Genomic DNA, 22,957 nt, shown 5'->3' on the forward strand with positions numbered 1-22,957 from the left:
CAAACCAATGTGACTCTCTTTCCAGATTTCCCTGTCTTCCATCAGCTTCCTCAGATCTTCAGGATCGTAGTTGGCGTCATGTGCAATTTGCTGGATGTACATGGATCTAGTGCATTTTTTTCCGAACTTGAGAGCTTAATACATTAGATAGAATTTCTTATCTTATCTGGTCAGACTCCTTACTCGGACCAGTGTGACTTTTTCTCCAGATTTTTCTGTGTTCCATCAGTTACCATAGTTGGTGTCATGTGCAGTTTGTTGGATGTACGTGGATCTAGGTTGTCATATGCTTGTGCGCCCATGCCGTGGCATCCACGGTAATACATTTCTCACCAACTCTTGCTTGCTCCACTGGCAGTGATTGGCGAAATGGTAGTAGATATGGCAGGTAGGTGGCCATAAAGCTGCTGCTTCATGGGATGATCTTGTCAAAATATACTTAACACTGTTTATAGCATACCGGTCTAGCTGCCATCTAGCTTTCTTTCTAATCGGAATTTCTAGTTGAAATTTTTATTCAAATCAAAGAGGTAGATTGTTTTCGTCCATTCTGGGCACTTATGTTAATTTTTGTTATTCGTAGTTATTACCGCTTGTAGTAAGGATTGAAACTTCAACCAACAGAAAATTGTTACTTGAACTAATTGCAAACGAACGCTTTGAACCTTTACACTTTTGTTCCTGCCGTTCAAACATTAATGCCAAATTAAAATAGTGAACAGTTTTCAAGTTTTCTTTTCTTCGTGCTAGTGATAATAATTATGTGATGACGCTGCTATCATATCATTCCAGACTAGAAAATTATAAAAATATTATTTTTCTTATTGTTTCAGTTTCCTTTCCCATACATTAAACATCATTTTCTGATGGGTCAGCATGACCTGAATAAGACAGTGGTTTTCTATTTATTAGTGATGGGACGATTCCAATATGTTTCCAGATTCCAATACAATTACTTATTCTTACAATTCTGCTAGTATGCCTGAATCAATATGCGCATAGAAGCCCATATAATCTCCTCCTTGGAGGCAGGGGCGTCGATGTATGTATGTATCTGTGTATGCGCGCATCCATGCCTATGCACACGCACCCAATCTTAGCACCTTAAAGAAAATTTGACACAAGTGAGAACAATGCAGGTATCTATGCATGCAGGCGCACATATGCACATATATTTGCACGCTAGGGCAGGCATGTATGTGTACCCGTGACCGTTTCTTTTAAGTATATATGTGTACCTGCGCATGTGTGTGCCTGTGGCTGTGACCGCTAGCTGACCCTGTCCAAACAATTAACAACAAAATAAAAACTAAAAATAAATAAACAAAATCATAGCCCCCTCCCCCCCCGCCTCCAAACATAAGCGAACACCCAACAGCTCAAGACATACTTACCAAGAAATCACCTTACCAACGAGACGCTAAAAACTTTAAGACTAAGACTTGAATTTTAAAGTAACCCCCCTCCTCCCACCCCCACATATTCCCCTTCCCCTCATGTATCCCTATGCCCTCAGCCACACCAGAAATGAACTTCCCAGAGACCCTCCCCCACAAGTTCCTTAGACCCCAAAACTAAAACATTATCCACATACCAAACGCCCCCCACTTTCCCTCCTTGTTCCCTTCCTCTCTTCCTCTTCCGCCCTCCTCGCAACCACCCCCTGACCTCATTCACTCTTCCACTCTTTCATCCCAGAACATTTCTGTAAAAGTCTGAGGACGCTACAGACGGCCAAAAAGACGGCCTTGTAGCGGAAACAATAATGTAACTTAACAGAAAGATACGGTAATAAAAAAATAAAACGCATATTTGCTCTACAATAGTATTGAGCACTTTCTTCAGTTTTTATTAATTACCATCTCCACTAAATAACTATATATATATATATATATATATATATATATATATATATATTAATGAAATCAAAGGGATGTAGTGTTTACCTGATATACACAATGGTAACCTTCAAACTAATATAAATAACAGTATTTATATATAGAAAATTTAATCCCAACCGAATAAAAAAGCTCGATACGCAATAGAGAGCAGAGCTTATTATAAGAGAAAGAAAATTAAAACTGTAAGTTGAACTTTACAATCAAAATTTATTGTTCGACTGAATACTCCAAAAAACAATTTACAAAGTCCTTATTCCGCAGAGTTTACCTTGTACATTGTTTTTTGGAGTATTCAGTTGAACAATAAATTGTGATTGTAAAGTTCAACTTACAGTTTTAATTTTCTTTCTCTTATACATGGCACAATCATGTTGACACACTAGTTCTCACGAGATTACTGAAGTTAAACAACGTTGAGCCTAGCCAGTAACTATAGAGTGACCATTTTGAAAGGCTAAGTGCTGCATGTACTGCGTTGAGTCATAGAAATCTCCAGGTTGGTATCTGGAGGTACATTAATTCACTGGGAGAGATGCGCCGCCAGTCTTCGTTAAAACATGCATCTAGGAGAAAGTAAACTCTGATGTAAAAACCTGCAGTTTACTGCATACCCTGTTCTGTGGCAGCCGTCCGCACCCACAAAGGTTAGCAGTAATACCAAAAAAGTGTGGTTGGTTTTTCACCACTATAAAAAAAAAAAAAATCATCTGTGTGGATTTCCAAACAACTTAGTTGCTGTGTCGGAAGCTCATATGTCAAAATCGACGGGAGACTCCATTTTATATATATATATATATATATATATATATATATATATATATATATATATATATTACTTTTGTTATTTCCAGGCGTCGAAATTCATTTGAGATTCAACCGGAGTCCTGACGAAACATAAAAAAATTTTGGAAACGTTGATCGATTTCCGTAGACTACTTGCTATGTTTATATGGGGGAGGGGGTCAAACCGTTTATTTATGAATGTAAATTAAAAATATCAAGAAATCATATTTATTTCCATTTGCTCAGTTTTAAACGGATGTGTTGTTAGTGAATACAGTTTCCAGACTGTACTACAATCGACCACGGTTATAACCTTTACTGATATGCTCTCTGAACCCCTAGAAATAACAGTAGCAGTGCACCAGGGATCAGCACTTGTCTCATTCCGGATTAAAATAACAAAGATGAAGCATATGATATCTGACATGAAAGAAATTACATCTGTTCTACAATGCAAACACCTGTGAAACATCTGTAAGCTGAGAACTTGCTTCGAACTCCATCAAATTCAGAACATGCAATAGTGTCATAAAAGGAGCACCAACTTGCGAGTTGTGTTTTTTTTTTTTTTTCGTCTGTTATTTTCCAGACACGTGTCGAACACATGTTTCTCTCTAACTTCCCAGCCACATGCGCCTTTTTATCTCTGCTTTTTTTTTCCGTCTGCTGTGACGTCACATCGCACACTGGCTCGGTCATTTGCATGTGTATTATTCAGCCGCTGATGCTGCTACCAGCGTCAGCGGCTTTGTTACACCACTGTCTGGGTTTTTCTCGCTAAGGGGAAATAACTCACCTGTGTCCTAGCAACTGGTGTTTTTCTCCGTTATTCCTTTGCATTGGTAACCTTTCAAAGAATGTCATATCTTATTATGTAAGCTGCAGTGTTTCCTACGTGTTTCAGTGAATAAAAGAACTCAACATCTGTTAAAATATCTGTTTACATTTTGAAGTCGTCATACCACCACATGACCATTGTTTCTGATGGAGGAGAATCCGAATAACATTTATCAAGCATTGCTTTATTTGACCAGTATCATTTCCCATCAGAAAGCAATGCTTCAACAACACATGAAATTCAGATGTTTCCATTGTTTAAAAAGATTTGCAACATCAGTTTCACTTTCATAACTTAAATAACTGCAATTTGTATAGTAATATATAGGTGTCTAAATTTCCACAAAGAGCCCCCATATCCTATACAGGAATATAAATTAAATATAGTCTACTCTTGGACTCCTTACACCTAGCAGCTTTGTTTTTAAAATTCATAATGATCGGTTAATTAGTTTAGGGATGAATCGTGTACACACAAATATATAAACATTAGTAGATGTACCCGGCATTGCCCGGTATAAAACGTAACATTAAATTTCTTTAAAAAAATGAAGTAAAAAAAAAAGGAAATAAACTGAGACATGTGCATGCGGGTATTATGTTTTTTTTTCTAAACAACACTTCACTTTTTGTAAGTAAAAAAAAATACTCGAGCTGAGATGGAAACCAAAATCTAAAGACAAAAAGTTAAATATGATAACCATTAGGCCAACTTGATTCGATCTTTAAAAAGTGTTTTCAAACCTACCGAAGGAAGCTGTCATGTAAACGATTCGCACATGCGCAGTTGTAAAACAGTTGACAAATAGATAAAAATCCGATGACCCACAAGTACCAATTTTTCAATTTTTACCCCTTAGCATTCATCCCCCCCCCCCCGGATGAAAACTGATTAAAAAAATTTCCACATATCTGGATACCCTATATACCAAATTTCAAGTCTGTAGATCAAACATTCGTTCAGTATATTGGTTGAGAAGTGTCCTCACACACACACACACACACACACACACACAAACACATATTCTCACTTTTATAGATATACTCATACCTAAATTCACATAAATTTTGTGTGCTCGCGCACAAATGAAACAGATTTCAATGTCATTTTCAATGCATGATCTATTTCCAGGTAGCACAAACTTTTGATGATCTAATAAAGTCCTTGGAAAACGATGGCATGTAGGTTTGCTTTAGCCAAAGGAGCTTTTTTAAATTGCATGCCTAATTTCCTTTGGAAAATAACGTTTATTAAAATTGAATTTGATTTTCATTTTGTTCTCTTCGTTTTTTTTTTGTTTTTTTTTTGGGGGGGGATTCTAATAAATAAATTAAAAATCAATCGTAATATTTATATCCATATTTTTATTATGTATTTTAACATTGCTTTTCCATTTAACAAAGAAAAGGAGAATAGGGAAAAAAACGTTGAGTAGAGGGAAATAGAGGTATCGGGAAGTGGTTGTGGTAGAATATTAGAGAGATTAGTAGTAGTAGTAGCAGCAGCAGCATAACAGGAGAGTATAAAGATAGCATAAATAAATAAATGACGTAAATAAAGAAAAGTAAAACTTTACAATTATAAAACTTTATAAAAATGGTAATATAGGGTTCGGGGCTTGGAGTTTGAGTACACAGGCGCTCTCATTTATTGCCGGACAACGCCGTAGTATATAATAAAACTTGGGTGATATGTAATTCAAAATTCTATCATTTAAAAACATCATTTTCTTTCTTCTTTCATGTTCCAGATTTATGGTATTTCTCAAACTTAGTTTCTTTGATAACTTCGCCATTCCACTCGGTTATCTTTGCTTTCCATCCATTATGTTACAGCTATCGTGTCCTCAGGTCCAAAACTAAAAATAAAAGGTCATTTCTTTATTATCTTTTCCCTCCAAATCTCGGGTCAAACATTAAGAGCTTCCACATAATAAAATCTTTAAATCAGACATGCAGAAAGCAAAGCTTGATCACACAAACTTTTATATAAATGTCCTTGCTAATGACATCAATAACACTTACATCTTTCTATTCTACATATTGAAGAGTTCTCGTGCAGAAGACAATAATTATGAAGACGAAAACATGGTGCGAATATCCACAGAGTTTATAGTCTATTTTCACTCTGACATATGAAACCATTTCGGTACTTCTGCAATTTATGGATCATACTCTTTTTAGCAATGCCAGGTACATCTACTAATGTTTATATATTTGTGTGTCCATGATTCATCCCTAAACTAATTAACCGATCATTTTGAAACGCAGTTGCTTGGTGTAAGGAGTCCAACTGTAGACTATGTTTAGTTTAATTTATTTTCATGCATAGGGGATGGGGGGGGGGCTCTTTGTGAAAATTTAGATACCTATATATTAGTATGCAAATTACAGTTATTTAAGTTATTAAAGTGAAACTGCTGTTGCAATTTTTTTTTAATAGTGGAAACATCTGAATTTCATGTGTTGCTGAAGCATTGCTTTCCGATGGGAAAAGTTAAATCTACTTTTTACGGTATCTTTTGTTTGTTTTGGTTTTTGCGGCATATCAACCCTTTTCAAGTTATTTAATGCCGAATCCAGTGATTTTGAAGAACAATTTTTTATTAGAGTATATTTGTTTGTTTTTTTTAAGTCGGTTTCTATTCAACGCATAGTTGAAACCCTAACAGGTACTACCACTCCGGGTCAGAATGGACCTGGGAGCAATGGCAATTAAAGGGTGGCTCCACACTCCCCAAAGCCCGCAAGCTGGGGCCTCACCATCGGATATAGTTTAAGGTCATATCTAGAACCACAGTATCTTTTGCTTATTAAATTGTTTGATGAAGGTACAGAATAGTTAACAAAGTTCTCCCCCTGTATGCATTGTTGATCGGTAAAAGTTCGGACGAAAGACACAACTCTGTTGGAAACGAAATAGATTGAAAAATACAACAAATAAAAAGAGTGGGTTACACGTCAATCTAATTGCCAAATGAACATATTAACTTATGTATAACACCAAGAGACATGTCTCCCGGAGGAAAGGTTTATTGTTATCTTTAGGTGGGCACTACAACACCATGTTAAGAATGGATTTCTACAAAATAACTTTATTTCAGCACGGTTCATAAACTACAGAAATATCAACTTTTTTTTCTTGGACGTACATTTATATTCATGTCCTTAAGATGAAGATTTATTCTCATTTCGTTTCTGAATTTTTGAGACGAAGATTGGTTATTTGTATGATTTGGATTCGTTGGATGCTATTTTCATCTTGAGTGTCATTTTCACAGTGTTTCAGTTTGAAGACGGTCGGAGGTTACATCGATCGAAACGTTGTGAAAATGGCACTCAAAATGAGAATAATAGTCTGATGAATCCAAATAATACGAATTATTCTCATTCATTTCATTTTATGTCTTATGACACCGTTTCGGTCGATGTAACCTCTGACCTTCTTCAGGTGTATCTTGTCCAACTTAGGAATGTTTCTGTCGAATTCGGAAATTTGGACGGAATTTCAAAGGGAACCCTTTATTTATTTCAAAAAGGTAGCATGCTTTCGTTCTATCAGCTTTGACTGGATAAATACCCTAAGTAATTCACAATTATACTTTTTTTCGATCACTCACACTGAATTGAACCTCCAACCTTCAAGAGAAAATCACTTTTACGATTTCTTTTTCCAAGTGTTCTAACCACTGTGCCACAGGTCCTTGTGGATTTCCTAGTTTGATAGAAACATTCCCGAGTTTGGCAAGATACATCTCAAGAAGGTCGGAGGTTACATCGACCGAAACGTTGTGAAAATAACACTCAATATGAGAACAGTAGTTCCATGAATCCAAATAGTATGAATCATTTTCATTCGTTTCATGACACCAGAAGTTGGGTGATCATTTTATAGTTGATGAATGTTATTTCTCATCAATTCTAAAATAAAAACGAATTCTTTATAAATTGATATTGTTTCGTTTCTTTAATTGAAAATATTCTTATTATAAAGGAATCACTATGAATCTTTAAAAATCCTATAGTTTTTAATATTGTACCAACCGCCCCACATAGATAAGCTGCCACATAATGTCGGTTTCGTGTAAAACACCATCATTTTCTCTCAATTAAGATAATTTCAAAATTTTTCTTCAGCATTACTCCAACAAGGATCCAGAAGAAACAGAACCAAATATTGGCACAGATACTACACTTTGAATTATTTATTTGTAGAAATATTAAAATAAGTATATTTACAGCAAATTAGGTACAACGCTATGAAAAGTGTGTGGATAAATGGTTGTCATTGGTCATCCTTGGTCTAAATGTCTATCCTATCTTTAACTGGGATCATCTCCGTCATCACAATACCATATTTACATTGGAGACATCCTACTTGAGATTATCCAAAATTTGTTGGAAATTTTAGTTTTTCATAAATATATTTATATACAAATATTTCATGAATCCAAAGATTCTATTGTTGGCATTGGTTTCCCTGATATTTTTCTAGTCAAAATTCTTTCTAGAAAGACATCGGATACTTATGGAAGAGACGACAAGAAGGTTACCAACATCCTAAATGAAAGTAACTTGTGTGGAATGAACTGGATTCGAACTTGGAACACTTAGGTCGTCAGTCCATGTTGTAAATCACAAGACCACTGCTACCTCCCATTTCATTAGTATAAAACGGGGAGTGGAGGGGAGAACAAAAAGCCAAAAATAATAAGATCCTCTCAACACTTTCTAAATTATAGTCTGCCCATTGTTTCCAGATTTGTTTAGAACCAAAAACAAGAAAGTCGTTCTCTAAATGGGAGTTGTATCTAAGTGGGAGAGAAAAGAAAAAGCAGGGGATCGAGTTAGAGAATGGTTAGTCTCCTAGCAAGATAAATACAATATTTTGGGGAATCTGAGGATAACAAAATTAAAGTTAAAAGTAAACATCTTGGAGGATTTCTAATATCAATAAAAGATTCAACCTCTGGATTATCTCTCATACATGACGAACATCATTCAAGCTATAATCAGGATCATAAGACACACTACACTTTGATCCTGTTTGAAAATGCCTGTTAAAGTGGACAACTCAAATATAATAGAATGCTTCAACATAAAATTTTCTTTACACAGTTACAGCTACATACCTAGAAAACGGAGCTATTAAACCTGAAATATTCATATAGGACAAGGGAAAAGAAACAATCTTAGTAGAATTTAGTGTCCCCAAAAATGCTGGGTTAAACAAAGCTGAGAAGATAAAGATAACGGAATACAAATGGTTTTATGTACGACATGAAAAGAAACTGGAATCTTAGGAAGATCTCCATCATTCCAGTAATTATATGAGCAGTCGGACTCCTGAAAAAAAATTCAAAAGTAAACTGCAAAACAAATGCAAGAGAGATACAAACACTTGCACTTAAAAAGATGGTTAGAATCTTAAAATGATCTCAGTTGAAATTTATGAGATAGTGGGTGAATGTCTTAGGATGCCCCATGCCCAACTAGAACAAAATGAAAAGAAAATTTAAAAAAAAAGAGTGAAAACATGATTTTAGTTAGAAAAGATTTAATGCATAAAAAATAAAAAAGATTAAATGCATCAAAATAAAAAAAGATTTAATGTATAAAAAATAGAAAAGATTTAATGCATAAAAAATAAAAAAAGATTAAATGCATCAAAATAAAAAAAGATTTAATGTATAAAAATAGAAAAGATTTAATGCATAAAAAATAGAAAAGATTTAATGCATAAAAAATAGAAAAGATTTAATGTATAAAAAATAGAAAAGATTTAATGCATAAAAATATAAAAAAGATTTAATCTATAAAAAATAGAAACGATTTAATGTATAAAAAAAAGATTTAATGTATAAAAATAAAAAAGATTTAATGGATAAAAATAAATCAGATTTAATGTATAAAAAATAGAAAAGGTTTAATGTATAAAAATAAAAAAAAGATTTAATGCATAAAAGATAGAAAAGATTTAATGCATAAAAATAGAAAAGGTTTAATGTATAAAAAATAGAAAAGATTTAATGCATAAAAATAAAGAGATTTAATGTATAAAAAAATAAAGATTTAATGTATAAAAATAGAAAAGATTTAATGTACAAAAAATAGAAAAGGATTTAATGCATAAAAAATAGAAAAGGATTTAATGTATAAAAAATAGAAAAGATTTAATGTATAAAAATAGAAAAGATTTAATGTATAAAAATAGAAAAGGATTTAATGTATAAAACATAGAAAAGATTTAATGCATAAAAAATAGAAAAGGATTTAATGTATAAAACATAGAAAAGATTTAATGTATAAAAATAGAAAAGATTTAATGTATAAAAATAGAAAAGGATTTAATGTATAAAACATAGAAAAGATTTAATGCATAAAAAATAGAAAAGGATTTAATGTATAAAACATAGAAAAGATTTAATGTATAAAAATAGAAAAGATTTAATGTATAAAAATAGAAAAGGATTTAATGTATAAAACATAGAAAAGATTTAATGTATAAAAATAAAAAAGATTTAATGTATAAAAAATAAAAAAGATTTAATGCATAAAAAATAAAAAAGATTTAATGCATAAAAAATAAAAAAGATTTAATGTATAAACATAGAAAAGATTTAATGCATAAAAAATAAAAAAGATTTAATGCATAAAAAATAGAAAAGGATTTAATGCATAAAAAATAGAAAAGGATTTAATGTCTAAAAAATAGAAAAGGATTTAATGCATAAAACATAGAAAAGATTTAATGTATAAAAATAGAAAAGATTTAATGTATAAAACATAGAAAAGATTGTATGTATAAAAATAAAAAAGATTTAATGTATAAAAATAAAAAAGATTTAATGTATAAAAAATAAAAAGATTTAATGTATAAAAAATAAAAAGATTTAATGTATAAAAAATAAAAAGATTTAATGTATAAAAAATAAAAAAGATTTAATGTATAAAAAATAAAAAAGATTTAATGTATAAAAATAAAAAAGATTTAATGTATAAAAAATAGAAAAGGATTTAATGTATAAAAAATAGAAAAGGATTTAATGCATAAAAAATAGAAAAGGATTTAATGCATAAAAAATAGAAAAGTATTTAATGTATAAAAAATAGAAATCGATTTAATGTATAAAAAATAGAGAATGATTTAATGTATGAAAAAATAGATACAATACAATGTTCTTTTAACCGAAGAGGAACCTACAAAATATTGTGGCAGAGTTATTTCCTTTATGCCACAAATTCCAATTGGATTAATTACGGCCCTTGAAACCAGCGACTGTTGCCTTTTATCCTGTTTACTAATTGGAACCCTGATTATCGGGATTATGTAAGGAGATAAGAAATATGTCTGTTCCCATTATATTTAAACTTCTACAGTCAGGGAATTAGGAAGGGGAGAGGAAATTCCAAAATCTAGCAGCCCAAGGAAAGAAGCTATCAGACTAGAAGACTTTTCGAAATCTAGAGAATACTTGAAAAACAGTCACAGGGATACAACAATGTGGCGATGGGACAGGGGTTGGAGCTTGGTTGATAGTGTGAATTAGATTGGAGACTCTTTTTTTTTTAACCCTGTCTAAGAAGGAAAGACTAGTTGCGAATGTACCAGCCTAAATGTGACAACAATACTCCATGCATGGACGAATGGTGGTTTTGTAATCTGCTTCTATTTTGTTTTTGTTTTTGTTTTACTCTTGTTCACGCTAAACAAATCAAATTGCCACTTGGACATAAGAGACTACTATTTGGGACCATGTTTACGGGGGATTATGCAAAGAGATGAGCAAGATGTTGGCTTACATTATATTTAAACTTCTACATATCCGTACAGTTAGGGAAGCAGCAAGCCAGGAGGAAATTCCAAAGTCTAACAATCTAAGGAAAGAAGCTATTAGAGTAGAAGGCTTTCAGGCATCTAGGGGCCTGTACAATGAAGGGTGGGATTTTATTGCTAAATGAGTCTGTCGGGGGTATATATGTCGAGGGGGTACAACGAGTTCATCAGAACACATTTCATTAAAATACTTGTAAAACACGCACAGGGAAACCTTGTGGGCAAAATGAGGTATGCGGGCAGGTGTTGTCAGCATTGTTTGATGTTGGCAACTCTAGTTTCGATTGGAGAGAACTAAATTTGGTGCGAGTCTTGTTTATTTACAGAAAATCGGATGATAAATCGGCAATTTTTTGCCAATTCCTTTTCATGAATAGATGATTACCATTGGTTTTATAATTCAAATGTCTTTTGATCGAAGAATAGAAGAGATACTATGGAACCCCTGCACTGAAAAATATTTTCAGTATTTTTTTTTTCACCCATTTTTTGTATGCTCATATCCGGTAAGGTTATTTAAAAAGACTATAGCATCTATTTTTAACTGAATTTAACTTTTTCTTAGAAGTGCACGTCTGTGGAACTCTGTTCCGTTTGCCTGTTTCCCACCTGACTACAACCTGGATGTCTTCAAGTCCAACATAAACAAATTCCTGATGAACTGCCCCCCTCAAGTAAGACACTTTATCAAATCTCCAATACTAACGTACTGTACACGTAATAACCCTTATCCCCGGGTGGCTTCTGGGTCTTGATAAGTGGTGACCACCTTGTAAAAAACAAAAAACCAAACCAAAAAAAAAAAAAAAACAGAAAGACGCATATCTGTTGACACACTGGTTCCTATAGGATCATCAAAGTTAAATGACTTTGGAACTGGCCAGTATTAAATCGATAATCATAAGAACAGGTGCTTTATGTGACAAAATGTTCTCTTTCTACTTTATGTCAATGACATGCTAGAAGTGATAGGTGGAAACGTGTTTCTATTTGCAGATGATATTAAATCATTACTTTGTAGAAATATAATTGACAATCTCAAGTCTAACCTTCAACATGCCTGGAAACAGTCTATTGAATGTCGATAAATACTTACATATTGCAGTGAGTTCTCCTTCTGACTTAGTTCCTACTTTTTGTGAAGACTGTTCTGTTCAAGGAGACGAACGAGGCAAAAGGTTTTAGCCTTTTGGGTCGAATCATCCTTCAAGCCATCTAAACATTGCATTCAGGCAATAAGCAAAGAAGCACTCTATTTCTCAATTAATGTTCTTTCTGCAAACTTACTCTTATTTCTGAAATACTTTTTCCTCTTTATATCTCCCTTGTCAGACCACTGTTATAGTATTGTGGTATATAACACTTTGGTGAGTAAATTAATTATTTACTTTTTAATAGACATTTCAAAATGGGGGGGCGTGAATTAATTCGACCCCCTGTCTTTCCAAGCTTATAACTACTCGAAAAATTCAAACCCTAATTTTTTTTTCAATTAAAAGAGCAAGGACCAAGGTTTCATTTAAAAAACAACAACAAAAAAAAACAAAGAACGTGGGTTTTTTAAAAAATGGTTTTAAACTTCCGACTTTACAGGTAAATTTCTAAAAAAAACACTACTTTTTTTGTTTTAAATTTGAATATATTATTTATTGATCTTTTATCTTCAATTTGTGATATATAAAACTTTGGTGAGTAAATTAATTATTTACTTTTTAATAGACATTTCAAAACGGGGGATGGGGGCGTGAATTAAAAAAAACGTTTGTCTAAAATATTATATTCGGTTTATTGGAAAGAGCATAACATTTCACATTGACCCTGAAAATATCGTAAAAATAGAATCAATAGAAAAATTTTCATAGATTTTTAAATTTTAAAAATTGAAAAATACTGAACTCGTAGAATTCAATTAATTTCATTACTGTTTTTAAAAAATAAAATAATATTTCTATTACTTTTTAAACAACTTTAATAGTTTATTTTGGAAGTATAATCCATAAAGAAAATAAACAACCCACTTTTAAAAGACAAATTACAAGTTTTTTATATTTTATTCGCAGTTTCATGTTAGGGGTGTCAAAAATTCCTACAAAAATTCTGATACACCTACCTAAACACCAACGATTACACAGTTATCTCATTTTTTTTATTTTGTGAGTCAGGCCGCTCGAGATAAGGGTTCCTGAATGTAAGGTGGTAGTATAGTAATCGTTAATGGTATTAATTTGGTAGAATTTGATTATTTAGGAGGATGCTTCAACAAGAACTTATTTGTATTGGATTTGAAGGTTACTATGTTGTATCCACCCGAAAAGCAGGAAAGCAGAACAGTGTTCCACAAATGGGCAGTTCTAGAAAAGAAGCTTTGTTCATGGAATCTGCATTTAGATTTAGACACAGATAGAGAGTAGAGAAAATCGTATACAGCGGTTGTAGCTAGTCGAGTGTTTTTGTGAATGTTTGGCAAAGGGGAACCATAGATTGGAGTTCAGTCGAACATGAAAATAACGATAGAGCAGAGACAGGCTCACAACATCTTCTGTGGGAAAGAGGTTGCAGAGAAGAGAAAAGGGCATCGCCTACTAGGTTTCAAATCTGGTTTTGAACTCTATCAAGGCTGGATAGGGCGAGCTGAGCTGAACAGCTCCTACCCAGATGTGGCAACAGTATTCCATTTTAAGGCATACCTGGCTCTTATACAGATAGAGGATTGCATCGGCAGTGAGATACCTTCTAGAACAGTAGAGTGATGCGACCATTTTCCCAGCGATTTTCGCAACAGATTTGATGGATGTGTTCTGCTTCAGATTAGGAGTAAATGTCAGTACCAGAAGCTTATCAAGATATGGAACTTCCCCAAGACGAGAGCCATTCATTTCAATCTCCTGAATGGTCATTATGATATACTCTGGGATCTATTATCCACTTCAGCACCAGAAAAAGGCTTACGCAAACACTGCAAGAAATTATTTCATTGCTGATTTTGCTTAAACTAGAAGAGGGCTTCTTTCTCAATCAGGAATAGACTAAAAACTAAAGTATTAAATACGCCAGAACGTAACAATTCAAGGTGAATTTGGACAGTTGCTACCACCCATTCCCTAGATACGAGGTGCCTTGAATAAGTTTCCAAACTTTTTTTGTATGGGCACTTTTATTGATAATATACACATGAAACGCTAGTCCCCTTTGAAGTAATCTCCTCCGACTGCGGTGGACTTGTTGCTCCAACAATTTCTGGAAGGCCCCATAGAAGTCCTCTTGTGTGAGTATGTCAATGACCCTTGTCATGGCCTCTTTCATCTCCTCAATTGTCTCATTACGACAGCTTTCAAGGTTTGCCTTTAGCTTAGGGAATAACCAAAAGTTATAGTGAGCAAGGTCTGGACTCTAGGGAGGATGAGGAACTGTCTTGATGCCTATCTTGGTTGAATAGTTTGTGACAAGAATGGAGTTGTGGACTGGTACATTGGGAAAAACTTTACACAAATCTTTCACATCTTCAATTTCTCGCAAAAAATTGTGTGTACAGTTCCCACACTGACATCAAACTGTACACTTATTGTCTTTATAAACACACGACGATCTTTATCCATGAAATTTTTTATTTGGCCAATTCTCATGTTCTGACTTCTTTACTTCTCCTACATCTCTTATCTTCTCTCACAAACTCCCTGCTTTTCTTGAATCTCTCATGCCACTAAAAAATTGATGCACGATTCATTCAAGATGGTCCAAAAGCAGTCTGAAGCATTCCATACGTTTCTGTTGCATTTTTTCCAAGTTTAAAACAGAATTTTATTACATATCGTTCTTCTGAAGTGTTCTTATGTCCAGATAGCATTTTTGAAATTCACTAGCTGTGACAATCAGGCTTTAGTAGGATGTATTCTAATTCTTGCTGTGGCTGTTCATTTGAACGTGAAATCATAAAAACTGGTCAGTCATTTCATAAGATGTATAGCAATAACATACTGAATTTTCAAAAGACAACAACAGTTTTAAATGCTTGTACAAAAAAAGTCTGGAAACTTATCGAAGGCACCTTGTAACAATTAAAGCACGCTTGAAATATTTTTTATAAATTGAGTTGATAAAAAAATCCTAAAAATTCAAATTAATCTATAATTTGTATACAATAAGAAATATAAGCATAAAATTACTCAACAATGTTTGAGATGCCGTAAAACCTAACAACAACATAATTTTTATCATTAAGAAAAGATGGTTCTCGCTATTTTAAATATTGAAAAAAAATTCCTTTTAGGTTTAAAGTATGATTTGTTTTAAGTCAAATTAAAATAACTTTATTGAAAGACAAAAAGTCATTTATAGATGCAACAGACCGGAAGATGTATTTCAGATCATTTTATTGCTTAGCATAATTAACGTTGCAACAAATATTATTTTTACAGTTTACAATAAGTATTTATCTGCCTCTCTAAATAGTGTCACTGTTTTGTTTTTTGTTTGTTTGTTTGTTTGTTTTTTTTGTTTTGTTTTTATTTTGTTTTTCTTTGTTTGCCCATGACTTTGGTCACGTGAATCAAACATTTATATGAAATCAATTCTGGCTTTGAACATCTCTTTATATAATCAAACAAATATCATGTCCATTAAACCAGCCAGCCATTATATAATAAACCTGTAAACACTAACATTTACAAAACGTTAAAATAGGCTGATGTAAGCCAGAAATACTGATCTGCGCAGTAAGTATTCCCACCATTTTGTTTTATAATTGCTGTTTGAAATGATAAACAATTTTCTTATTTATTTTACTCCTCCAGCGAGACATATTGCCACTGTGAACATACTATTTGGGATCATGTTTAACAGGGTACTCTGGGGAGTTGAGCAGCGAGATGTTTGTTCACATTACATTTAAACTTCAGCAATTAGTACATTCAAAGAAGCAGGAAACATGGAGGGGATTCCAAAGTCTACCAGTCTGAAAATGAAACTATTAGAGTAAAAGGTTTTCTAGCATCTAGAGACATAAACAGTGAAAAGGTGGGATTTTGCTGCTTGTTGAGTTAGTTGGAAGTATCTACGTTGAGAGAGCACAAATTTTACATGTTCATTGCATCCATTAAAGTACTTGTAAAACAGATACAAGGATGTGATATTACAGCGATGCGACAGAGATTTGAGTTTGACCAACAGTGTGGAACCTTTGAGATTTGAGACTCTTTTTTGGAGCCTCTCTAAGAGTGAGGGACTTGTGGTAGATGTACCAACCCAGATATGGCAAATTGTGGCTTTGTAAATATATAAAAGACACTCTGGTGGGAGTAATCTTCTAGTACAGTGGAGGGAGCCTACCTTCTTTGCAGCAGCCCTAGCAATGTCCTCAATATATTTGTTTCAATTCATGTTGCTTGTGAATGTTATACTGAGGAGTTTGAAATATGAGCTCTCAGGTAGGAGTAAATAAAAATATTTGAAATATTAAATCTGCTTCAAAATATCATAGAATTATAATTTTTTTTTTCTTCTTTTCTTCAGGAGCTCATGGTATGTGCTAGACTTTTGTGGCCTGGCCTTAATAATGCCAGTAACTCTTCCACTGAAACCGTGGGGATTCTTTCATCCTGGTAAGTAACTTTCTTTTCTCCATTTTTACACACGTTCATTTTCTACTAATCAAAAATCAAGATAAAATCTCATCAATAAAAAAGTTGTTAGAAAAAAAATTCCCAATTTAGATTAATATTTTCTTGCGGAATTTTGGCAAATTTATTTTACCATTAAAAAAAGTGATTAGCTTGAAATAAATGTAGTTTCTATGTGATTATTAATTAAATTTCACTTAAAACTAGATGAAAGTAATAAACGTTACATGAAAAACGTTGAAAGGTTATTATTTATATGGGTTAAGAATATTTCAAGTACAAATTATGTCACCACTTCGCTTCAGATAATTTAAATTAGGAATTGTTTAACCATTACATTTCAGATTATTTAAGATAAACTATGATGGTGAGATGATTTTCATGTACATAGTTAAAATACAAAAGAAAGTGGGAGCTGTACTTTGATTTTCCATCACTAGATTTACTACGGAGCTGATAATGGCGCTGGATTAAAGATAATTGTAGCATATAATACTGAATGTAGTGCTTGTTAAATAGCTTTTGGAATAACCCCCCCCAACCTCTCCATGGTAAGAACGGCTTTTGGAATAAACACCCACAACCTCTCCATGTTAAGGACGGCTTTTGAGGCTGGGGGTGTTTATTCCAAAAGCCGTTCCTAACATGGGGAGATTGGGGGTGTTTATTCTGAAAGCCGTTCTTAACATGGGAAGGTTGAGGGGTGTTTATACTATGCTGGGGTATGTTGTAAAAAAAATGCCATTATTTTTCTTCCGTGTTACAAGATTTGTTGCTTGAAGAAGCGCAATGATACTCTGCCGTTTCTTTTCTTTTCCTTTTAAACTCTTTCCTTTCCTTTCTTCCAATTTTTACCGTCTGCTCACTCGTGTCTTTTTTTGCTCGTTCGGGTAAAGCCAGTGGTTTCCGTAGTTTGCCAGGCGTTGCTGAGCAAGACTCATGGAGATATGTACATTAAGGGAGCACAAGTGCAATGAGTTCATCAGAGCACATTCCATAAAAATATTTGTAAAACAGGCAGAGAGCTGCAACATTGCAGTGATGGGACAGGGGTCGAGGCTTGGTTGACAAAGTGGGATATATTAGATTGAAGACTCTTGTTTTTAGACTCTATCCAAAAGGGAGAGGTTATCGGCAGATGCACCAGCCCAGATGTGGCAACAATACTTCATGCATGGGCAAATGGTGGACTTGTAGAGGTACAGGATGCTCTCGGATGTGAGTAGTCTTCTAGCTCGTTAGAGGGAACCCACCTTCTTTGCAGCAGCTTTCAAAATATACTCAATGTATTTGTTCTATTATAATTCATATTGCTCGCAAAAGTTAGGCAGAGGAGTTTGAAGGAAGAATTCTCAGGGTGTTATTTGTCATGGAAATCGGTGGTTGGAGAAGCGTCTTGTAATTGTTAAAGGAGAGCAGCTTAGTCTTACTAGCATTAAATGTTACCATCCATTTGCGGATCCGCTCTGGAGGTCATTTTCTAAGGATTCTGCCATTGTTTTAGATTTATGTACATCCGTTCTTCCCTCGTGCATGTTAAAGAACGTTGCATCGTCAGTAAATATACCCATCTTGGACAATTTTAGCAGAGAGGTCGTTTATGAATATCAGGAATAATAGTGGTCTAAGGATCGACCCCTGAGTCACTACCGCATTAAAGTTATGCTGCTTGTATGTTATCTTTTTTTTCTTTTTCTTTTTATCGTTCTCTTGTTCACGTTTCGATTTTCCACACATACAAAAAAATCATTAAAAGCGATTTATGGAAACAAAATTAAACATAGACGCCATTTTCTAGATGTAAACGTCAAACGATAATTTAACCTGTCCTGCAAGCGATACATTTAAAGCTGTAAATTATTGGGTGCTATTTTTTACATAGGATTTTCAAGTTAAATTTAATTTTTACCGTATCTTGTTTATTAAATTGTTAGGTGAAAGTACATTATAGTTAAAAGCCTCTCTCCCCATATTGAGACTTTCTATAAGTTATTATTTCAGCATGTTCTCTAAACTGCACACATACTAATTATCCGGGTCAAATACTGCAAGAGTACTATTGTTTTTAATTATTATTCTGCTAAAACACTATTCAAGTAATAACTGAAAACAAGATATTTATAGTTTCAAAAAGTGGGGGATCACTTTTCTATATAAATTGAACGTAAAATAAGCACCCATTTCATACCCATCTTTTTTAGTTAATTTGTTAATTGTGGCATGGTAAACCAACACAAAACCTACCTTTAAAAAATAGTTTTCAGAGGGTTTTTGCACATGTTGAAAATGAATACCGCATTCAAATTTTCCACAAATAAGTAGTTTTCTGGATATTAAGCAATGTAATTGTTTATGCTATAAGTGGTTACCGTTGTTGTACCCACATACAACAATGGTCACCATAGAAAACAAGTTATTTACACCCCCCCCAAAAAAAAACGGGTGACCATAAAGTGGGTGCTCATTTTATGTCACGTTCACCAATCCTTCCAAACAAAAAGGTGACCATAAAGTAGATGTTTATTTTACGTTAAATTCATATAGAAAAGTGATCCCTCACTTTTTGAAACTATAATTTCTTCATATCTTGAAAACTCGTTTCCTGGAATTTTAAACGATTTTCATTTTCAGCACCCCCGAAAACCTGTAATAGTGTTAATTTTAAAGGATTTTTTGAGGGTGAAAAGTTGCTGCACCTTTACCGTTGATTTTTAGTAGTTCAGGTCTGTTTTAAAATTACCACCGACACTTATTTTTTTCTGATATTAAAACCTTTATTATCCAATATCTTCCCTATTGTTTTCTCTGATCGCCATGTTTGTTCGTGCATGCAAGCATTCAATTTTTTGCGCGCACATGTAAAAAGTGAACGTGAAAAAACAAAACAATAGGGAATACATTAAAGACCTTAATATCATAATAACTATTTGTCTGCGACAATTTTTAATGTGATATTCATTCAACACAGACCCGAAGACACTTAAAAATCAACTTTTTAAATGTAAGTCTTGAGTTTGTACTCTAATGGATTTTCTTTCGTGTTACCGATTTAAACACTTTTTTGGCAATATCATCTAATGGATTCGTATTTATTATGTAGTTTAATTTAATTTATGGTACTTATGCATTATCTGACTCAGACTTTTGTGATATTGGTGCGGGTGCAACCGACTGCTGATTATAATCGATGGAAAAAGCCGAGCGTTGGTCGCAGAGGCAACCAACAGCTGTTGAGAATTACCAACAAGAAAAAAAAAAAAAAAAAAAAACGCGAATTATTTTGTTAAAATTGTTTTTTTTTTTAAATTTTTTCAGTTTTTATGTCATTTAGATGGGGGTATGAAAGGAGGGAGGCAGATTTTTACTTATGTTTTAAAAATCATTTAGTTGAGGGTTTTAATCAATGAAAATAGGACTTTTTAAATGGAAGCAGCAGACGACTTTCGAGTCTCTAAATAAATTGGACCAAGAAAAAAACCATTCACTGAAAAGAAAATGGCATACATTTTAGACTACTCCATTATCTTACAAATAAAATAAAAATGTAATTAAATTTCCACTTTTTTTAATGAAAACATAAAACTACCAAAAACATTTTAAAAAATCATAAAAAATACAAACAATTTTTTCCCTTTCTATAACTGCTCTTTGGGTGAAGGAGGGGTCGCATTTATGTAGTTAGTAGAAAGGTTGAAACATTGTCTTAAAATAGCTGTTTGATTGCTGCTGTTAAGCTCAACAACAGTTACAAATAGGAAAAGTCTGATTTGGGCGATGAACTCCTTCCGAATTGATGTGATATTCTTGTTATTCTTTAGAAACCTGAAATGCTAAAAGAACATGAATCGAATGGTACCTGTCGTACATATGTCCCTTCCCTTTTTTGTTTTAATTTTCTTATCAATTTGTTTTTCCTGAGGATGGGGCATTCTACCGGATGCCGAACATTCTCCTATTAGTTTAGTTATTCCAACCGAGAGATCTTCTTTTTTTGTTCTTGTTTTATTTAGTGAATGTGATAGAAAATGTACAGCAAAATAGAAATTATTTTTTAAAAATATAATGATAATAATATATTAAAATGAAATCATATATTTTCACTGATGTAGAAAAAAAAAAAAAATGAGAACTTTTTCCAATAATTATGAAATTAGAGTTATCTCTCTTAGTCACCATATGCATTATTTCTCCAGTAATCAAATGTCTTTGTTTTTACTGCAAGGATAATCAAAGCATGTTTTTAATGTTATTTAGTCGGAAAGGAAATGTATTTTTGAAAGCAATCTTTGAAGAAGATAATATGCTAATTTATCTTTATGAAGACAGATGCTTCGAAAAAAAATAAATACTCATCATCAAGAACTGCACGATTGCAAGAATGAAAGGTGGATGGATTAAGTTCAGGGAACTTTTGCCATTACTAACCTGCAGAGTGTTACCATTGTCAAGGGAAAAGTCTACCATACATGTGTACACAATGTTATGATGTATTGAAATGAATCCTAGCCAGTAATGAATAGAAATGATATAAGTATGATACGATGGATGTATAATGAGAATCTTACAGACATATTTAGATCTGATAACCTCAAAGAAAGATTAAATTTTGACAGTATAGGAGGATGTGTGCAGGACAGGAGACTGCAGTAGTATGGCCACATTGAAAGAATGGGTGCGAGTTCTTGAGTTAATAGATGTAGAATAGTTGAGGTAGTAGGGTCAGCTTATTGGGGCAGGCCAAAGAAAACGGGAGGACGTAATAAAAGTAGGCCTGAACACTAAATGAAAACTTGGCCAGAGATAGATTACTTTCAAAGTAAAGTCATCCAATGCATGCCAGACTGTACAAACAGATATTACACGGAGTATTATGATGTGAAGGAAGAAGATGATATATTATACCTGTATTTTTTCTTTTTTTTTTTTTTCTTTTTTTCTTCTTTTTGGAGTAAACTGCAATAACCATGTCTATGTTTGTGACAATTTCTTTGTGCATAGGTGAAATCAAACAATATGCAATAAAATAAAAATCAGTAAGATAAATAAAATAATCTATTATATTAATTTTTAAAATATTACTGAAGTAAAAAAAAAAAAAAAAAAAAAAAAGCAATGTGTTTTAAAGTCATTTTTTTACTGCAAACTAAACGGTATAGCAAAAAATTATGTCTATGACTAAATATTAGAGCCTGCTAAATTGTATGTATGATTTAGATGGTAAGCTTTTCTTCCTTTCCTCGATCAATGATCAATCCGGATTAAATATTAAAAATATAATGAAATTTATTGAAAATAAGAGTTGTGTTTCCAACAACACGGACTAGTATATATTCTATCCAACCAACAAAATGGATTTTTTGTGTGTGAAATTATGGTTAAAATGCTATCAAACTCAAATTTGGAGGCAGCAATCAACTTGATTTTGTATGTAAGATAAGAAATTCCCAAAGCAGCATAATGAATAAGTAAATGATAGATATTGTGCATTCTTAATTATATATGGTTGACAATCTAAAAAGTGTACAGCAGAAGTTAGGATTAGTTACCATTTCAATCATGAAGAATTTACATAACAATTTTATGGATAAACTCATTTTGTACCAGCATGGACAATCTGCAACATGCATTTGATGTTAAAAAGATATGTTAAATAACGAAGAATAAAATAGGACATATTTCTAAATTTAGAATCTAATCATGGAAGTAAAAAAAAAAGTTAATATATGAATCCAAATGTTAGACCTAAATAGCATTAAAGTTGACTAACCAATTTGTTATTGCTGTACCTGGCTATTGGCAATATAATATTGTATTTTGCTACAATTTATTTAAAGGACGACCTTTTCCAATATATAAGTTGCTAATATGGAGACATTGTAACTTAATCACCGAGAAAGAAAACCAGCTACTTTTCATTCAAACAGGGAAGAACGCTCGTTTTTTTTTTTTTTTTTTTTTTTTTAGTAAGAATAAGTGTTTCTTTT

At 32.9% G+C, this 22,957-nt stretch overlaps 1 protein-coding gene across 16 annotated transcripts in view; it reads left to right on the top strand.

The window, feature by feature from the left end:
- Window positions 1–22,957, top strand: part of LOC145292181 (MAGUK p55 subfamily member 7-like) — a 752,193-nt gene that overhangs the window by 290,469 nt on the left and 438,767 nt on the right. For all 16 annotated transcript variants that reach the window (XM_080138452.1, XM_080138454.1, XM_080138453.1 and 13 more), the window contains exon 4: window positions 16,867–16,955. In XM_080138452.1, the coding sequence (XP_079994578.1) occupies window positions 16,910–16,955 (46 nt within the window). In that variant the 5' untranslated portion in view covers window positions 16,867–16,909. The remainder of the gene's footprint in view (window positions 1–16,866; window positions 16,956–22,957) is intronic.

This window comes from Euprymna scolopes, chromosome 13 (assembly GCF_053919585.1).
Source record: "Euprymna scolopes isolate OS-2025 chromosome 13, ASM5391958v1, whole genome shotgun sequence".
In the NCBI taxonomy this organism is placed as follows: domain Eukaryota; kingdom Metazoa; phylum Mollusca; class Cephalopoda; order Sepiida; family Sepiolidae; genus Euprymna; species Euprymna scolopes.